Here is a 22,127-nt window from a genome sequence, read left to right as displayed (position 1 = left end):
AGTATACCATCCTTATATACTTATATAGGTTAATCATTTATATTTTTAACAGATAAATTTAAAATGTATTAGGGGGCATACTGTCTTAATTTTTTAGTTAACACATTCTGCAATTATATTCTGATAATAATACCTTTAAAGGGAGATTCAAGCAGTGGTGCAGGTTTTTGCGCTAGGAATATTTTTTTGGCATATTTACTTAAAGCTCCACTCTTCTCATTCGGAACAATAAGCTGCCTAATAAATCTTGTACGGTCTCTGATATCGTAGTTTTGATCATACTTGCCGAGATTTAATATGTACTGGGTAAGCAATTTTGTCTGTTGGAAAAAAACAGAACAAGATGAGAATACAGTTATTTATGATTATTGATAACTCTGGATAAACATATTTAAAGAGGTAATAAAAATGAATGGTTATGTCAAACAAATGTTGTTCCGTAGGGAATATGCATTTCTAACGCTGCAAATGGAATTTTGAAGCCAAAGCACATGTCCTCTTCAGTATTGGGGAGGTGAATGCTGAGTACTGAGAAGCAGCCATGTGCTAGATTATTAAACTGCTGAAGTGGAAAGAAAGGCATCATTAAAAAAATAATCATATATGGCAAACCCGCTGAAGGGTCTACATGAGAATAATGAATGTGGAAATACAACTAAAAACATGGCACTCAAAACTTAATCGGAAAAATATGCAGGACATCAAAACATCAGAGAGTATTAGGGGGCTGGCAAACTGCTTCTCCTGAGGTGTGTTTTATGAAGAGATACTGTCCCTGGCATAAGCAGTGTCTGCACTCTGACTGCACTCAGTTACTTTACCCTGAATTATGACCCATTAAAGCAGACACATGAATCACTGAACTGGATTACTGCAAATTATTTGCAGTGCATTTAGCTGTTACTTTTTCATAAAAGCAAGCTGCTGATGCCCTCTAAAAACTAGGATAAAAGACTCCTTCCATTTTTTTCCCATGCTGCTTATAGCCTCCAGTAATATTGGTCATTTATTTATTTATGTAAGGCAGCAACTTATTATAGTAGCTTTTACACCGTAAAAAGATTTCCAAAGTCAATTTTTGAATGTACTACATTAACATATATTGAGATAATTTTAATAGTAATTAAACCAAAATCAAAATATTATCAAAATAGGTTTGTATTTTAAACTTCAGTTATTTTATTGAAAAAACAGTTTTAATTTGGTTGCACAAATACAACTGTAACTATAAATTAGGGAGGATTCACAATATATGAAAAAATATATGTTACATTACAGCGTTTTATAGACATTAGAATGGACACAAAATGAACTAAATCAGGTCAGGCAGAGCTAAAGACAATTCTAGAACAAGAAGTCAAAGTACACAAATGGTGCGGTAAACTCTTTTATAGTGATAATTGGTTAAGATAATTGATTTGGATAGAAAGCAACCTTCTTGCAGTAACAATGCATTTAAAAAAAGCATTAACCTAGTTTCAATAAAGCAGAACTATAAAAAATACAAGGGAAAAATGTTAATAGAGCTATCCTGAATTTGGTTACCAATAATTGCTATTTGCTAATTACTAGACCATGCTGGTTCAGCTACAGATAAGAAAAAAATCTATGATTCATTTAAAAGACAATTAGCAAAATATTCACCAAATGCGGAATACAGCTCACAACAAAGTGCGGTGTTCTGGACTAGGTTATTAGCTTTCTGAGACAGCCTGGGAAATACACTAACCATCAGTTTTCTCAAATGCACAGGGAGAATTTACAACCAGGGTAACTCTGAAGTCCATCTGAGTGTGGAGTTTAAGAGGGTCTGATCAAAATAAACCAGAGAAATAAAATAAGTCTGTTCATTATGATTTTTTAAAAATTTTAATCCCAGTATAGTTAACATATAGTGTTTTATTAGTTTCAGGTGTATGATACAGTAACTGAACAATTTTTTTAAGCCAGTAGAATGATTTTGTTTCTATTTCTGATCCCCAAAATTAATTTTTAAGAAATTAAACTATTTCAATATATTAACAGACACAAGAGTTAGGGAATTTTAAATAGTAAAATTTTGTAATTTTTAAAGTATGCATTTATTGACTATAACATGTTTGATTATATTGGTAGGTTTATTAAAACATTTCTGTTAAACATTTCAAAACGAAAATTCTTTCTAAAAGGTAAAAAGCTAAAAAAAATAAAAAATAAAAAATAAAAGGTAAAAACTTATCTATGTAAAATGATGCATTAAACATACGCGAATAATTATTCACCATAAATTCATATACTTTAATCCGTTTCTTAGAAGTATCTACTTCTAATACTAAGTCATTGATATTTCTCTGAAGAACATATTTTTATAGTCTTAACTTTTTAAAAAAATAAGTATGTCTTTTCAAAATTGAATTTTATCAGTAATTATGATATTGTTGACATTTTCAACTTATTCTTTTCTACAGCTCATAATATTTTTAATGAAGAAAACACCCTCTTTATAGTATTAAACAATATGGTAAGCATAGGAAAATTCTGTTGACAAGAAGGATATTCTCGTCATGCTTTTTTTTCACGCTGAAATCTGTAAATATATCAAGTCCAGATACTTAACTTTTACCCCTACAATCTTTTCTTTGGTAATTATTTTTGTGGGACAAAACTTTCAAGTCATTCTCTATGTATACTTTTTAAAATATTTCACCAAATTAAAAAAAAGCAAAATCAATTACTTTCTCAATTTCATTTCACTCTAATACAAAATAGGAGCTCCATCAAAAAACATCTTCACCTCATCTGAGATACTGCAAACTTAGAACTTCTAAAATAAATCTTGGGGTCTTATCACTTAACTTGAAGGGATAAATTTCAATAACTCCTTTCTTGCAAGATTTGTTTCTAAGAATTGCCATTGCTAAAATTTTCAAAAGGTAAAGGTTTTTGGCACTCCATTTGGTAAACACTTTAAAATTTTCCAATTGATTTTGAATTTAACAAACAGAAGTTTTACTTATTCCCATCCCTGCTCCCTAGTTAAAAAAAAAAAAAAAAAAAAAAAGCCAACATAAGACACTTAGGTTAATTTACAAAGCAGTTTTTCACAAAATAATATTTTTAGGATCCATTTAGTAGCATGCAGCAAAAAAGTTGTGTACAAGAGTGTGTGCTGTCATGCTGAAGTATGTTTTTTTCAATATTAGCTTCATGAGAATTTCGTAGTTCAATTAAACTATATATATATATATAATATCAGTATATTTGACCATTAGTTTTATTTCAGTAGACACAACCAATTCTAAAATATTTCTCTTCCATAGTTTTCTTAATTTAATAAGAAATCGATTCTATCTTGACAATATTTTTAGCAAAAACAAGTAGTTTTATCTTCCATGTTGACCTTTTAAATTTAAAAGAGCATTTACACCACTTTTGACAGAATAAACTTCCAAATGCTTGGCTTTGATTTCATTTATAGCACTGATAGAGCAAACCTACAAAAGCTTTGAGTGAGAAGAGTCAACCTATTATTGGAATTAATTGATTTGCTATTTGAAAACTAGCATTGTTTAGGTCCTTTCTCTGCTAATGGAGCCAATACATTAATAATTACTGCTTCATTTTTCATACATGCAAAAGAGAACTTGGAATAAAAAATGAAGAAAATTAATTTTTAAAAAGTTATCTAAATGAGGGATCCCTGGGTGGCGCAGCGGTTTAGCGCCTGCCTTTGGCCCAGGGCGCGATCCTGGAGACCCGGGATCGAATCCCACGTCAGGCTCCCGGTGCATGGAGCCTGCTTCTCCCTCTGCCTGTGTCTCTGCCTCTCTCTCTCTCTCTCTCTCTCTTTAAGAAAAAAAAAAAGAAAAAAAAAAAAAAAGAAAAAAAAAAGTTATCTAAATGAGATTTTGCATCACAGAGAGATATGTAAATATCCTCTGTACTGGTATATATTTGTTATCTTGGGACACAATCATCTTAAGATAACTCTTAGGTTTTTTAAATAGACACTGATCCTTTTTTAGCAGACACATTTTATCTTTCGGTTGCTGTGTGGTCAGGGATATCATTGCAACTCTCACAGTGGATGGTAAACATCAATAAACATTTTGTGCATGTTAAGTACCAAGAAAGAAATTCAGTACTTCATTCTTCATTAACTACACACTTCATTTTTAAGAACTGATTGCTGCTGGATTTATAACAAGATAAAGAACTACCAAATAATAATATAAATGGGCTTTATTGCACTGCACAATAAATGACAGAAGTACTGAAGAGAGAGTGGTTTGGATGAAGAGAGAGTGGTTTGACCACTCTCTACTGATCTATGGCAGGACTGTCTCCTGCACATATTTCACCTACCACCAACCCCAAACTTCCCATTTTTTCCTTTGATTCTCAACATCCACTGACAACTGAGAGAGTCATACTTTGCACAGGTCATGGCACAACCTGCTGGTATAAGTTGTCTGTGGATAAAATACTTCAACACTTAACTCACCACCATTTAAAAAAAGGAAGGACTTAGTTTTTCCTACTTGCCCTGTCAGGATGCACCTCATTTTATCAGCACACATTCTGCATTTTGCTGTAACAGAGAGAAATTACTTATGTTACATCTCAAAAAGGTTGGAAAAGAAAGAAATTCTTTCGGATTTAAATGTCATATATATTAAAATGAAATCTCTGTTCATTGCACTTATGTCTTACATATCATTAGACAAAACCACAGCAGAGGTGCAAGTAGAATACGGAGATCTGGAAACTTTCTCTGTGCTATTTTAACAACAGCTATTAAGGATAAAAATGAAAAATTGGGGGCAAATTCTTTTTTTGTTGTTGTTTTTTTGGGGGGGGCAAATTCTAGATAGAACAGAGTGACAACAAACATAAATTAGGTCTGTCCTGGGCAACGGTGACAAAGAAAGTAAACAATGGTCAAGTAAATAACCATAGGCATTTTAACATAGCCAAAGACTCAATCCAAAACCAGACTGGACATTAAACAGTATTTTTAAATAGATTTTATTCATAAAGTTATAAAAGACAAAGAGAATAATACAATGTACTTCAATAACGAAACAATATCTTATATATAACTATTTGTTAAATTTTGATTTCAGATTATTTTTTTCTGCTTAGATTTAAGGAATTGTGACTGGTACGAACTAACAGCTAATGTTACTCATACACTACACCAACTACATTCCTTTCAGACTGACTCTAAGTCACTGTGACATAGGAAAATGAATTTTGGGGAATGCTATATAAAAATTTTAAAATTCATTATTTAAGAAAAACTTCTCAAAATATGGGCATCATATTTCTACCTAAACACTCTGACAAGTAATAAACTGGCTCAAACAATAGCTTTCTTCAAATATTTAGTAAGTCAGCACAAAATAATAAAAAGGGTATCTTAGGATACAGTCCAAAAATCAGCTGAGATATGCTCTTTAATTTAAGGAAAATAAAAAAGTACACAGAATTCAGCATTTAGCATAGCGAAACTTAATACTGGTTCCACACAGCTGTTATTTTGTAAAGGAAGGTATTGGCAAATGATTTGGTAAATGAAAGGAAGCTACATAATTCTTAACCTACACCAGACGGAAATCTAAGCAGTACCAGTGTTCCATGTAATCAATTTCATCATTTCATGACTAACCAGGATTCTTTATGTGACTTGGATGAAACTTCCTGAATTTAGCAATACCCATATTTTTGTCAACTTGAAATTTTTTCTCTAAGCTCTTTCTTTATATGCTATATTTGCTTGAATTTTTTAATGCCAGAAAATATATCCGAGAGAGTAGAGATGTCACTGCATAGAGCCTGATGCCCTTTTGCTGTCATGCTGAGTCATGCTGGGGCAGAAAGAGATTTCTCAAAAGACCTGAATCATGGAGCAAGAGAGAATCTGTGGTTGTTTTTTAGTTTTTTGTTTTAAGGATTTTATATATTTGATAGAGAGCACAAACAAGGGGAGCTGCAGACAGAGGGAGAGGGAGAAGCAGGTTCCCCACTGAGCAAGGAGCCAGATTGCAGGGCTGGATCCCAGGACCTGGAGATCATGACCTGATGCCTTCGGGTTTAAGTTAAGTTTTAAACCCACCTTTAAGTTTGTTTGTTTATTCATGCGAGTTAAGGGGAGCGGCAGAAGGAGAGGGAGAGAAAGAATCTCAAGCAGACTCTGTGCTGAGTGTAGAACCCAAATTGAGGTTTGATACCAGGACCCCGAGATCATGACTTGAGCTGAAACAAACAGTTGGATGCTCAACCAACTGAGCCACCTAGGCATCCCAAGAGGAAATTTGTTTTTAATACCTCAGGAAGGATCCCTCAAATATAACTGTGACTTATAAAATTTCTTACTAAGAACCAAAAAGTCTAAAAAGCACTACAAAGAAAATACAAGTATTGAGGATACTCTATGAATCACTTTTTTCTAATAGCAGAAAAGCAGAAACCTGTGTCATAGAAAATGAGACAGTTATTTAAAATAAATGAATTATATTTATATATGTCAATATTTTAAAAACATGGTTTAAGTGAAAAAAGGGTACAAGAGTAAGCAAAAAAGAGAATTCCCACTTATGCAAAATTTCAAAACCTACAAAACAGTAACATAGTGTAAAGATATATACTCATATAATAAAAATGTAAAACTACACATAACTGAAGCACACCAGCAATATGACAGTAGCTACCAATGGGGAGGGAAAAAATGTATGAACAGGATGTTGAGGTTTTACTTTTACTTGTTGCATTCCCTTAAAAAATAATAACCATTATGGCAAAAATATGGACTTCATTTTAGTGGTATCTGTGTATTCATATTATTTTGCACTTTTCTAAGGTTTGCATTATCTCACAATTGAAAAGAAAAACACGAGCTAAGTAAAATGTTAACATATATTATTGCTACATTTAAAAGATTACAGGAAGTTTAAAAACAAATGCACCCATTATTCATTAATTTTTCACTGCTATTAAGTTTAATCAACTCTTAGTTTTCTCTCTCAGACCTAAGTAGATTATTTCAAGGAAGTCATGCTCAATCTTTATACCATGCTATAGAGCTATAGAGCTTCAACAACTTCAAATGATTTCAAAGTCCTTCAGCTTTTCCCCTGTATAATAGTAAAATTACTCTCCTTGTATGAGTATTCTAACAGCTTTCTTTACTCTTGATATTCATATTTAACGATTTTTTCGTCATAAAAGGAGGGATTTCCAGCAACCTTTTCTCAGTAGGATAAACCTAAAAGGAGTGTTTTTCCTAATGAGAATAGATTCTCAGTAATGAGACAATGAGACTAGTTCCTTTACTATAAATAACCATACTCTCCAAGAATAACCTGGCAGCTGGTTAACAGTATAACTAGGGATACAAAAAAGAGCATAAAAACTAACATGGACTAAGTACTATTACAACCCAGGAAATCCTAACACTTTACATGGACTATCTCCTTTAATCTTTATAATAATTTTGTGAGGTATATATAGTTAGTAGTGCTCTAATAATTATTCTGAAAATGTAGATTTGTTCCAATTCAGTTGCATAATGTGAATTTTGTGTTTGCATAGGCATGATTTTTGTCTATAAGAAATACTCGGTGAAGGCAGAAAACTGCTACCAGCTGAACTGGGCTTTGTAGGAATAACAAAACATGCCTACCTCAAACATCTACCTCAGATAACTACATGTGTTATCAATGGTACTGTACAGCTTTCCATCCAATTTCAGATTAATTTTTCTTCAGATAACTACATGTGTTATCAATGGTACAACTTTCCGTCCAATTTCAGATTAATTTTTCTTCTACTACTTAACAAACAAATACAACCTTTTCAACACCCATTTCCATGTCAGGTCTTTTCCAAGGTAAAGAGTTATATTCATTGTATTATTTATGCATTTCTTAACCTTTTTACATGTGTAAATTGTACTCTTGTTTTTATTAGGTTCTTTTTATCATCACCTGAATTTATCATCCTTCCAGCTCAATCTTTCCAATTAAAAAATGTAGTTTTTATTGCACAATTTTGTAAAGCACAATGATTTTTAAGAACATTGCATTATAAAGAACCATTTATTACAATCCCCAACTTATAGGTAAGAAAAATAGGTCCTGGATAGGTTACATAATTTGTCCAAAATCATGTACCTAGTAAGTGGCAAAACAGGATTTGAAGCCAGACAGTCTAATATGAGGGGCTGTATTCTCAATCACTACCCGCCCTCTAGTAATTGACATCCAATAGTTCTTTGGTAGTCATCAAACAGATAAACTGCCTCCCAAACACAAACTTACATCTGAAATAACCCAGAGACAGAAAATTAAAGAAGCTTACTGAAAAAGTCCACCTAAAGAGTGTTAATCATGTTTTCTTAAAAACAAACCAAAAACACTGCATGAAGCAGCTTCACATATGTATATACAAAAAGAAAAATATTAAAATGTTGAAGAATATATAATACTAATGATAGACAAGATACTGATTTTTTTTAGGTACTGTATTTTTCAGTTCTAGAATACTTCCATTTGATTCTTTTTTATAATTTCTATTTCTCTGAGAATTCTTATCTTTTTGTTCATTGTGAATATACTGTTCTTTATATTGATGATTCCACTTATAAAAAGTTGCTTCAAAATGTTTGCTTGCAAATTCCAGCATCTGGATCACTTCAGAATTAGTTTCTCTTGTTTCTTTCAATTTTCTTGAAAATTGATCACATTTTCCTGGTGTTTTGCTTGTGTGTGTGTGCATGATAAAACATGCAACATTTACCATCTTAACCATTTTTAGGTATGCGTTCAAGCACAGTGTTGTACAACCAATACCAACATCCATCTCCAAAAATTTTTATATATTCATAAATTAAAACTTCATATCCTTTAAACATTGTGGTTCTTCTTATATAGAATAATTTTGGATTGTATCTTGGACATTATGAATGTTATATTTTAGAGGCCTTGGACACTGTTACACTCTTTGAGTAATGATTTTTTTAAAAAAAGATTTATCTATTTGAGAGAGAGAGAGAGAGCTTATGAGAGAGCATGAAGGAAGGGTGCAGAAGGAGAATCACAAGCAGACTCCCCACTGAATGTACAGCCCTATGTGGGGCTCAACCAAAGGACCTGGAGATCAAGACCTGAGCCAAAGTCTAAAGTCTGATATTCAACTGACAGAGTCACCCAGATGCATTTTGAGTACTGATTTTGTTTATTTTAGCAAGCAATTAATGTGGGTGAGTTTAAAGTGCAAATTCTGTCTATTTGATGCAGCTCAGATTTTAATTCAGTATCTTTATTCTTAGCAATGCGGTTCTGAATCTACCCTGTGTATGTGTGGTTCAGGGGTCAGCCAGAGACCAGAGCAGAATTATTCACAGATCTTGAGGCTCCTGCACTTTGGCTCTCTCCTTTCTTGAATTCTTCCCTAATTTTCCAATGTCTATCGTTTTCCTGATATATGTTCTCTACTTCATCAGGCCAGAAGGACGTTTTGGAATTTTAGCCCCTGTGCAGAGTGGAGACTATATAGCCTGTCCTCTGGATAAAAGCTAAAAAGTGGGGAAATGTACTCTGTGCCATTCCCTTCTTCCAGCTGTTAATTCCTCTCCAGGATCTTCCTGCTTTTCTTTACTCTTCTAAGACTTCAGGCAGTTATTTTTAATTTTTTTCCAGAATTTATAGTTGTTCTTTATGGGAGGGTCAGTTCAGGAGGAACTAACTTGATACACTGAAAGTAGACTGTTGACTTATTTTTCAATTAGAATTCATACCAGGTAAAAATATTTTGAAGTATTAAAGAGATTAATTACTCAATTATTTCTCAAGCAAGCAAATGAACACAATTAACTTAGATATTCCCAATAACTATATAATTCAATTAACAATTCTGGAATGCTCACTGAGGTATCACAGGGCATTCAGATCTACAAATAAATATCAGCACTTCATGGCAAACCAGTCCCTGAGCACTGTGGCTTGATCTCTTTAATTCACCTTTAAAGATAGCTAAAATAAACAAGTACAGAAGACAAGTTTTTACATTTAGGTGATATAAATCATTTTAGCCTCTGTCTCATATCCAAAACATATGAATCATGTAACAACAATGCTGCCAAGTTGATGGTGATAAGAATTACCCTTTAATGCTTATTTTACCAATTCTTTCATAACCCCTTTTCTTGAGAAAGAAATTGGAGAACAGAGCACAACTCTATAGAAACTGCCATTCACCTATTTTTATATTTAATCATTTAAAAAACAGTGAGTTTTATGAAAATGTAGTATATTTTCTAAATATTATGCTTTCACTAGTTGGTGGTGAAGTTAATTTGTGGTTATCTAGAAGTTCATTCTAAAATATACAACAGAACTCTTCAGAAGCTGAGTTCCAAAACTTCATTTAATAATATAGCTCAAGGAAAAAATGTCTAAGTGCAAGGTATGTTGTCTTCAAATTCAAAAGATATGGAATACACTCTACAACTTCTGAACAAAAAGTATCACTCTCCATTATTGTTTCTTCATAGCTACAAAGAGGGCGAAAACCAACCTTCATTTAGTTTTACAAGACATAACTACTTTCAGTCTTAACATACTAATTTTGTATTAATTTTATAATACCTGGAAGCTAGATAACATTTAAAGTAGCCAATTCTAGTGTTATGGCTTTCACAATACTACATGGATTTAGGGTATCAAGCTAACATGGTGTTTTTATCAATAAACAAGAAACTCACAACAAACATAGCTGTTTCATGACTCTCACTCCTCTACTCTTATTCTAGTGGTGCCTGGGTGGCCAGTCCATTAAGTGTCTGCTTTCCTCTCAGGTCCTGGGATCCAGCCCCATGTTAGACTCCCTGGTTAGCAGGGAGTGTGCTTTTCCCTCTCCCCAGTGCTTGCTCTTTCTTGCTATCTCTCTTAAATAAACAAATAAAATCTTTTTTTTTTAAAAAGTCTTAATCCTTCACAAAACTTCCTCTGATCTCTCACCTCCTTCTACTACCAGACTTTCAATAACTTTCTCCTCTGAAGTTCTGCTGTATCTTAACATTTTATTACAGTGGTTACTGCCTACTATTTCATTGTTGTTTTTCTCCACTACTAGACTGGAATGTCATCTCTCTGCACCACCTTCTAAGGTAGAAGAACCTTATAGAAACAGACACATAGTAACTGTTGAATGGACAAATTAATGCATGCATAGACCACAGCTGCTTCAACAGAGTAAAGAGGGAACAGTAGCTGTCACACAGGTAGACTAAGGCTCAGACTCTTACCTGTTTGGAGTTGGTTAAGTACAATTTTGCTCCCAGATTTAAAATCTGCAGTTTTACCAGATCATCTTCATTAGTAAAACTTTTAGCCATCTTCCTTAAAACATCAGGGGCAATCTTAGGAACTCGTTCACAGTTTTCTCCAATTAGCCAAAGAATACTTGCTCTAGCCACAGGAACCTAGTATTAGAAGTGAATTATACAATTACAAACAAGATATTCATACTGTCTCCTTGAGAACACAGAAAAGGCTTTAAATATGATAAAGGTTTTATATCCATTCATGTAATACATATATCCAGGAAGTTCTCTTTTAGTTACCCATTTTCTTTAGTTAATCAAAAAATAAACACCCAAGAAATACCATTATAACTGATTTCAGAGATAATGCCTTAGAAAAGATTCACAGAGAAAAAACCTTTTGTCTAGAACCTTGATTCTATCAAAGATGTGCAAGCTCTTGGGTCAAATATGGCTACCCATGCCCATTTGTTTATGCATTACTGGTGCTGCTTTTATACTACAGTAGCACAGTAAGTACAGCTGACCTTGAACAATACAGGTTTACACAGCAGTGGGGCCTTTTTGTGGATTTTTTCAACAAATACAGTATAAGACTGTAAATATATTTTCCTTATGATTTTCATAATAACATTTTCTATTCTCTAGCTTATTATAAGAACTTGGGGTACAATACATGTAACATATGAAGTATGTGTTAAGCAACTGTTTATATTATTTGTAAGGCTTCTGGTCAACAGTAGTCTATTAAGTTAAGTTTTTATTTTTTAAGTTTTTTATTTTGTTTATTAATTTTATTTTGTTTATTAAGTTAAGGTTTTGTTAAGTCTATTAAGTTAAGTTTTTGGAGAGTCAAAAGTTAAACGTGGATTTCTGACTATAGGAGAGAGGGGGTTGGTACCCTTTACCCCTGCATTGTTCAGGTGTCAACTATTGTTGCATCAAAGACCATAAAGCTGAAAATATTCACTATCTGGCAACTTACAGAAAAGTTTTGCTAACTTCTGCTCTAGGGCACTGGTCAATAAACCTCAATACCCATAAGTATCATCTAGAATTCTTATTAAAATTGCAAGGTTTTAGTATCAGGTTGAAGATAGTAGTTCTGTTGTGGGGCCCAGGAATCTACATTTTATAAAGTATCATAGATGATTTTTGATTCTACAAACCATGTTTTGAGAATTCAATGGATAACAGAGAAAAAGGAATAGATTCATGAAAGACTATGATTCCAAAACAAAACTGCTATTATCCTCTATATGTTTGCATCTACAGTACTGGGAATATATAAAACTGACAAGATCATCAAGGTCTACTTATAAAATCATGAATCCTGTTCTGTTACTTGGTCATCAACAAAATAAATAGAGATAAGATAAATCTGTCCAATACTGTATTTTGGCATTGTATTTTTTAATAAAGTACATTGCAATATAATTTTTTTTAAAAAACTGCTTTGCTACAAATTGGAAACCTTCCATCAGTACCATTAAGACCAACATTTTAGTATGCAAATTAGTTTTATTACTATTTGTTTATTTGTATCCTCTCTTACTCCAAAAGAGATTTGAAGGGGTATGTAAATTAGTTTTTGTGAACATTTTCACCTAGTATAGAAAATCTGCTTTTTAAAATAAATGAAAAAGCCAATGACTATCATTAAGAGGTAGCATCACAAGAAGAGATAACGGTCTTTTTATGAAATCCTTTCCAATTCCTCAAATAAAGTCCTAATATTTTCACTATTGTTTCACAGCTCTACAGGGCACAACTTTATTTAAAGAAGAAAGCAAGAATAAGGACACTTACACAGCTAATATTTTATCACAATATTCATACTTCAAATTCTTTCAAAACACTCATTTTATGAAATGGTATAAAATAATTAAGACACTCCTAAGTTGGGGTGTCACCAGAAGCGAAATGAAATCATCTAAAAGCCTTAACATCAAAATATGTATTTTCAAATATTATGATAATAGCATTATCTTTAAATTAACATCAGAATAAGTTTAGTTAAAGAGAAATCACAGAACTCATGTAATAAGTTTAAGTACTACACATAAATAATACGCATAATAAATGCTATTATAAATCTATTCATGAAGTATGATAAAATTGATATCCTTACTATATACTGATTATGGAGAGAAGAAGGTTATTTCTAATGTTCCAAAGATTACACTGCATTAAGACTTTACTCCCAATCTATTATTTTAAATTGGGCTAAAGAATAGTAATTGAGTGGTACATTAAATTTTCTAGTATGAAGCAATTCAAGCTGCCTGCCTTCAAGAAAGATACCTCTAAATAAGAATATATGTGCAACTTCAGATTTTGGCTATGCTAGATTTATTTTTTTTAATATTTTATTATATATTGCTGGTATAAAAATCAGAATTCTAGGGCATATTCCAACCCATGATCCCACTCTAAGTAATTTTCTTCTGGTAACACAGTTATAATTCTTTTTTGCAATTAAAAAGACAATCTCAAAAAGTTTTAAGAGATTGTTTATCCTCCTATTCATTATTAAGATTAAAACAACTATTTAAACACTCTAAACACTCATAAGGCACACATTTAAAATATAACTCTTTGGGAAAAAATGAGAATCAATAAATTCCAATGCTCACAATGAAAATCTCAAGACAGTGGTAGTGGTGGTGGTGGTGGTGGTGGTGGTGGTGGTGGTGGTAGTGGTGGACAGGTTCCAGAACTGAGGTAAAATATTTCCAAGTAAACATATAAAAATTTTCCCCACAACAAGAAGTAATATCAATAAAAAATGTACTTATACCAAATTTTTGGTAATGGCAATTTATTAAAATGCTTAGGAAACGGAAAAACCTAATGTTTTCATGCATTTGGCTGCAATCAGAATCAAAAGATTTTCAGATTCTAGCCCTACCTTTTTCTCCCAATTAAGTTACAGGACTCTTATTTGTACACCACTGACAATATGATTCACAGTATCACTACTTTCAAAGATTTAAAGCAAATGAAAAAAGAGCAAGGCAGAAAATCGGTCACTTTTTATTCTCCGTGGCCTTTTCAACCACAGAATAAACAGGAATACTGAACTAAAACCAAACTAAAAATACACATTAATAATGGAATAGTATTAATAGTATCAATAATAAACAAATTAATAACATATATGCATAAGACATAATATTTTCATTATGAACCTCTGCTTTGTAATATTTTCAAAGACAAGCTGGATTGTAAATGACTTTGATTCTTTATTCTAAATGCCCTGATCAAGTAGTTAAGTGCACTTTTTAAACCTATGAGAGGGCAGTTTCCACTGTCATTCTAACCCATTAACTTGCCTGCAAAAACAAATAAAGATTCTCAGCTGACCACAGCAGTTACAGAAAGACATCTAGAACGATTTTACAGCTCACTCTGTAAACAGTTCAATTTAAAAGCTATTGTGTTTCAACACTAGCCGCTGCACAATGCAACAGTGTAAAATAAATTCTGCAACATCAATTTTATTTAAATTTGTCAAAGGCAAAATCAGTAAACATCTAAATAAACTGCATACAACTGGCAAATCAGATTCAATATTCTGTATCTGGACTCAATATGCATTAACACTTTAGTATGAATTAAGCTGGGGCAGCAGGGAAAGAGTAGTGACCTTGTGAAATGACAGACATTCAAGTGAGGCACCAGCGCAAGGAGTACATAAAGTACTATTTCAATATTACTCAGTAGTCTTCACAAAATTACATTTTTAAATTCTTCTCTTATGAATATATGTGAAACCCTGGTAGAGCAGCAATCTTCACGTAGCATGCATTTTATTCTGGAAACCTGCTCTAAAAGCAGTCTTTAGTACACATTATAGTCCAAAGGATAAAATATTCACAATCAAAACAGAAGTTGACAGCACTACCAACACAAATCTATTGTATTCAATCTGAATTTTAAAAGTTGAATTATGTAATTTTTAAAGAAAGATTTTATTTATTTATTTGACAGAGAACAGCAGGCAGAGGGAGAGGAAGAGAAAGGAGGAGAAATAGGCTCCCTGCTAAGCAAGGATCCCCATGAGGGGCTTGATCCCAACACATTGGCATCATGACCTGAGTAAAAGGCAGAAGCTCTACCAACTGAGCCAACCAGGAGCACCATAGAATTAATCTGACTTTTAGTTCTCATATTTTCAACTATGACACTTAATAAATATATAGCAAATGTAATAAAAATCTTGAATACAACAAAATCTGAGTTCCTTTTAAAAAACAAATTACATTGCCAACATCTATTGAGTTCTCACAACGTGACTGCCACTGTTTTAAGACCACCTGTTTCTTCAGTCTTTTATATAACACAAAAGCTTGAGAAAGTAGGCTTGATTCCCACTTGATATATAAAGAAACTGGGGCACAAAGGGGTTCAGAAACTTGCCCAACATCTTACAGTCTGTTGGTGGTGGAACTAAGACGGTAAGTACAAGTCTGAATCCAGAGTTCATGTGGCTACTGGGCAGAGACAAAACAAGTAGCTACACAAGGAAAAATACCAGCCATGAAGGCAAAAAGACTAGTTCTGGCCCTAGATAGATCATGTATATCAAGGAGACAAATAACTTCACATCAGTGGGCCTCATTTATTCATTAATCACATGAAGGGATTACTCCTTTGGCCTGGTTCTCCTGCCACACTGTACAATGGCTCCTTTATGGCCTTCTGAATCTTTTCCAAGAGCCAGTCTTTTCAGAAGAGGTCGAGGCTATTCTCTTGACAACTCCTGCACACATGCATGTGGGGCCTTTCCCTACCTCCTTAGATCTCTTGTTCTGTGGATAAGATGGCCAGAGTAGGAAGGTCTGGCTATCATTTTTGTTACCCCTCCTGTAGGGTAGATGAGCCCAGGATTCTACCCTAATAAATAAAGTGGCTTCAGCACTGAGGGAAACATGCTCAACAGTGGCCTCTTGTCCTCTGCCACTGTCCAGAGGGCTCTTTTAAAAACTGGTTTAAGATACTACTCCTGGAGGTAGGGTGAAATATAGAGAGATTCGGGGGAAAAGTTCTTTTTTTTTTTTTTTTTTTAAAGATTTTATTTATTTATTCATAGAGACACAGATAGAGAGAGAGAGGCAGAGACACACACAGGCAGAGGGAGAAGCAGGCACCATGCAGGGAGCCTGATGTGGGACTCAATCCCAGGTCTCCAGGATCACGCCCTGGGCTGCAGGCGGAGCTAAACCGCTGCACCACTGGGGCTGCCCAGGAAAAAAGTTCTTGTTTAGCTTTCATTTTAGAATCACTAATGCACATTTAAGTCATCAAGTGCTTGGTCAGATTAATAAAACCCTGTTTCTTTTTCCACACATGGTTATCTCTCTTAAGTAAAAAGCTCTCTTGAATATTTGGACAAAGAGATTTTAGGGATTCAGTCCCTCCCTTTCCCTGATTTTGAAGCTGCTGTCAGCTATTTTCCCCATCACTCACCTTCTTCTGGAGTAACATGTACCTTTAATCCCTAATCATTTTTAGGATTATGCATCTCAAACTATCTTGCATTGTTCTTCCTTGTCTTACCTTCAGACACTTCAACTTTCTCAGATACGTTAAGTAAATACTAATAACCCATTACCTTTTAATTCTCCAAAATTTCAAAATTTTGCTACAGAACTGCTATAGTTTTCTTGTAATTATTTGTGTTTTTTTTTAAATATTTTATTTATTTATTCATGAGAGACACACAGAGAGAGACAGAGACATAGGAAGAGGGAGGAGAAGCAGGTTCCATGCAGGGAGCCTGATGTGGGACTCAATTCCAGGACTCTAGGATCACGCCCTGAGCCAAAGGCAGATGCTCAACCACTGAGCCACTCAGGCGTCCCTCTTGTAATTATTTGAATCCCCCTTTGAATCATGTGCCCAATTTGTCCACTTCTGCTTTGTGTCTGTATCTTATCAAAATCAGGAGGGGTAGGGTGCCTGGGCCTGGGTGGCTCAGTTGGTTAAAAGTCCCATTCTTTATGTCCGCTCGGGTCATGATCTCAGGGTTGTGGGATCCAGCCCCATGGTGGGCCCTGCTCCTCCCCCGATTTGCGCATTCAGACACACTCTCTAATAAATAAATAAATCTTAAAAAAAAATCAGGATGGATTTTCTGCTTTATTGGCTTTCTGAAGTTTCAGATTTAAGATGCATTTATCAATTCCAACTATCTTTTTTTTGGTATTCTATTTTATAAAATCAACTTTGATCCCTTTTAGACTTTTATGCTTTCATTGTTCTTACCAAATCCTTTTATTTCTGGTCTCTTTACATTAAAAATGGTAGTAGTAGCCACTTTATCCACCTCCTACACATTTTAGAATAGTGTTTCATTTTCCTATATTTTATACAAGGCTTGTATTTTCTTCTTTAAACCTTTTTTCACCTATAAGTGTATTTCCATCAACACTGGCCTGGTACCCTTTTAAATTATTTAATTCTAATTTTATTGCTTAAGGTTAAAACATATAAAATCTTTAAATTTTATGTCCAAGTACATTCCTGATTTTTTGAAATGTTTTATGAACACATCCATAAAAATGGGTATTATCTGTTCGAGAGATAAAATTTTACCTATAGTACTGAATCAAGTATTTATTCTATTTTATAATACTCTTTGTCCTTACATCTATATCTTACTTAAAATCTGCTGGGTATATCTAATATGAGAGAAGTATATTAAAGTCATCCACCAATTTCTCCTTGCATTTTTAACAGATTTTTCCTTCATATATTTGGAAATATATATATTTCCTTTATATATTTATTTGGTTGCCATATTTTTGTATGCATGTAGTTTTATGCATCTGTTTCTTTGTAAATCGGGATTTTTCCATTTTATAATGTTCATTTTTGTTTTACTGCTTTTAATTAATTTTAATCTACTTTCTTGTTCATATTCATTTAATATCTCTTTTCCTATCTTCTTTTTTCAATCTTTACCCCTTTGATTAAGGTGTTACAATTATAAATGGCTAACTTTCATTTTTGACTCCAATTTGAAAGTTTTTAAATGAGAGAATTAAGTCCATTCATATGTAGGGTAGGATGTACTTGATTTTTACTCTTCCATCTTACTTCATTTTAAAAATTTTATTATTTATTTTACATTTGTTTCCCTTTTCTCTCCCTTATGAATTTGAAATTCCTATCATACTTCCATATTCTACTAAAATTCACCTTCTGACAAAAACAAACAAAACAAAGGCTTTGCTATATAGATCTCTAGGAAGGTATTTTCTTGGCTAATATTTCAACAACTATTGTAGAGAAAGTCAATACAATAAAAAACTATCTTCTAGCTCCAGAAAAGGATATAGTCAAATGCAAAAAAATCTTTCTTCTAGGACAGTATGAAGTCTGTTGATATATATACAGTCTCATTCACAGTCAGAGGTTTTGTAAGCAGCTACATTCATCTCAAAGCCTGAATATTTCTTGTAGTTGCCTCTCTTTCTAACAAGATGAACACAAGTTTACCTAGCACAAGATGTTCAGGAATACAGACTTCCACCTTCCTATTTCCTTATCATGATCAGACACACATTTTTCTGCCATTCCTCATAAACAAAGTATAACTATTTCCCCCACCAAAATTCACTGTTTTCACCAACATAATCTTTTTTCACCTTACCTTCACATACTTTCTGCTCCAATCTCATTCTACCCCTGGTTTTCTTATTTATTTATTTATTTATTTATTTATTTATTTATTTATTTATTTATTTATTTATTTATTTATTTATTGATAGTCACAGAGAGAGACAGACAGAGAGAAAGAGAAAGGCGGAGACACAGGCAGAGGGAGAAGCAGGCTCCATGCACCAGGAGCCCGACATGGGATTCGATCCCGGGTCTCCAGGATCCCGCCCTGGGCCAAAGGCAGGCGCTAACCGCTGCGCCACCCAGGGATCCCTACCCCTGGTTTTCTAAGATAGTTCAATATTTTTAGTTCCTGATTAGATTTTCCCTTATATTGTGCATTCTTCATCAAGAGTTCTCATTTAGCACTTCTGTTAGATATTCTTAGACTATCCTTATAAATTCAATAATACGTGTGTATATATGTATGTGTGTATATATATGCATGTGTATACATTTATGCACATGTATGCATCTTTATTGTCTTCTATCTAGAGTTTCCCACTTTGATTCATTAGTTGTTGGTTAGAAAAGTAGTTCTTACTTACTAGAGGGAGTTATCATCTCCCTAAAAGGTATGTGTAGGAATATCTGTGGTTCTTACAATGACTGAAATATCTGAAATTTGATGCTTATTTCAGAGATGCTGGATGTTCATCTCAATGGACCTGAGGAAAAAGATCTCTCATTTCCTACCAAGAGATAACTGACAACATTAAACATCTGTTTCACATTTGGACAAACATGGACCATGTCAATCTAATGTGCAATTTGTCAATGATTTCTAGGAAGCAAAAGGAAACAGTAATAAAATCATGACCAGGTCAGTAAGTAGGCAAGGAATTGAATATAAAAAAGAGACACTAGGGGATCCCTGGGTGGCTTAGCGGTTTGGCGCCTGCCTTCGGCCCAGGGCATGATCCTGGAGTTCTGGGATCAAGTCCCACGTCAGGCTCCCTTCATGGAGCCTGCTTCTCCCTCTGCCTGTGTCTTTGCCTCCCTCTCTCTCTCTCATGAATAAATAATAAAATAAAATCTTAAAAAAAAAAGAGACACTAGAAATGAAGAAAGATAAAGCATGATACATTGGTTAAGAAAGCAGACTTAATAGCTATGTGACTCTGGGCAAGTTACTTAACCTTTCTGTGCTTTGGTTTTCTCATACGTAAAATGGGAATACTAATAGAATCTATCTTGCAAAGTTGTCTTCTTCAGACACATGAACTATAACCATGAACATAATAGCTTACACTAAGCACTGTTCTATTAAGCACATTGATCACTGATTTCTCAAAATAGATCTGTGAAGTTATTATCACTACTGTCCCTATTTTACAGATGAGATAACTGGAGCACAGAAAGTCAAGTACGTTGTATGAGTTCAAAGCCAGTAAAAGGTAGGGATGAAATATGAACCCAAGTGATCAGGTTTTCAGTCTTTTCTTTTTAACTGAGTAAGTCTGATATGTTATACTACATAAGTTTAGGGTACACAGTCTATTATTTTGATATTTACATATTGTTTTGAGTTGACTAAGTTTCATGTTCATTTTGGATATTAACCCCTTAACCAATACATGATTTGCAAAAATTCTCTCATTATGTAGGTCTTTTCATTTTGTTAATTGTCCCACTCCCAGGTGCCCCTGGTTAATTGCTTCTTTTGCTCTGCAGATTTGGGAGGCGATGTAGTCCCTTGTTAATTTTTTGTTGATGTTGTTTGTGGTTTTGATGTCATACCCAAAAAGTCACTGCCAAAACTAATATTAATGAACTCCTTTCCCTATGTTTTCTTTTAGGAGTTTCATGGTATCAGGTCTTATATTTAAGCCTTTGACCCATTTTGAGTTAATTTTTGTGAGTGCAGTGAGACAGTGATCCAATTTCCTTGATCTGCATGTGTTTCCCCAGCACTATTTGTTGAAAGACTATCCTTTCCCTGTTGGGTATTCTTGGCTCCCTTGTTGAATATTAGTTGACCATATAGGCCAGGGTTTAATTTCAGGCTCTCTATTCTGTTCTGCTTGTCTTTCTATCTTTGTGCCAGTATAATATTGCTTCTATTACTATGGCTTTGTAGTATAGTTCAAATCAGGGAGTATGATACCTCCAGATTTGTTCTTTTCTCTCAGGCTTGCTTTGGCTATTGGGGTCTTTTGCAGTTCCATACAAATTTTAGGATTGTTTCTTTTACTTCTGTGAAGAATGACTTTTGTATTTTGATGGGGATCACATTAAATCTGTAGATGGCTTTGAGAAGTATGGCCATTTTAACAATATTTATCCTTTTGATCCATGAACATGGGTTGTCTTTACATTATACAGATCTTTACTTTCTTGTCAAAATTTGCTTCCTACTCATTTTATTGTTTTGATGCTACTGTGGATGGAATGGTTTTATTTCTCTTTCAGATGCTTTATCTGTGTAAAGGAATGTAACTGATGTTTCTATGTTAATTTTGTATCCCACCATGTAACTGAAAACACTGATTAATTCCAATAGTATTTGGACTGACTTGGGATTTTCTATATATAGGATCATATCAGCCTATCCTTGCATTGCTCCTGATCTTAGGGGAAATAGTTTCCAATTTTTCTTTACTGACTATCAGAATCTTAGCCGTAGGTGTGTCATACACAACCCTCCTTATGTTGAGATATGTTCCTTCTACAACCAATCTGTTAAGGGTTTTTATCATGAAAGGATGTTGTATTTTGTCAAATGCTTTTTCCTGACTCTATCCAGATAATCACGTGATTTTTGTCTTTCACCTTACTGAAGTGTACTGAATTTATTGATTTGTGTATAAATCCCATTTGGTCATGGTGTAAATCCTTTTAAAGTGTTCTTGAATTTGGTTTGCTAATATTTTGCTGAAATTTTTCCCATCTATATTCATCAGGGATAAAAGTCTACAGTTTTCTTGTGGTATCCTGTTTGCTTTTGGTATCAAAGTAACGCTGGCCTTGCAGAATAGGTTTGGAAGTGTTTCCCCCCACTCAATGTTTTGGAAGAGTTTGAGAAGGATTGGTATTAATTTCTTCTTTAAATGTTTGGTAGAATTCTGCAGTGAAGTGCTTCAGTTGTGGACATTTTTATGTCGAGAATTTTTTTTTATTATTAATTCAATCTCTTTGTTATTGTTCTGCTCAA

General features: G+C 33.6%; 1 protein-coding gene across 1 annotated transcript in view; it reads right to left on the bottom strand.

Moving 5' to 3' along the window:
• Window positions 1-22,127, bottom strand: part of AP3B1 (adaptor related protein complex 3 subunit beta 1) — a 266,465-nt gene that overhangs the window by 108,281 nt on the left and 136,057 nt on the right. The window contains 2 exon segments of the mRNA NM_001002974.2: window positions 134-320; window positions 11,288-11,464. Of these exon segments, the coding sequence (NP_001002974.1) occupies window positions 134-320; window positions 11,288-11,464 (364 nt within the window).

Source organism: Canis lupus, chromosome 3 (assembly GCF_011100685.1).
Source record: "Canis lupus familiaris isolate Mischka breed German Shepherd chromosome 3, alternate assembly UU_Cfam_GSD_1.0, whole genome shotgun sequence".
Lineage (NCBI taxonomy): Eukaryota > Metazoa > Chordata > Mammalia > Carnivora > Canidae > Canis > Canis lupus.
This window is presented reverse-complemented; position numbering and strand designations above follow the sequence as displayed.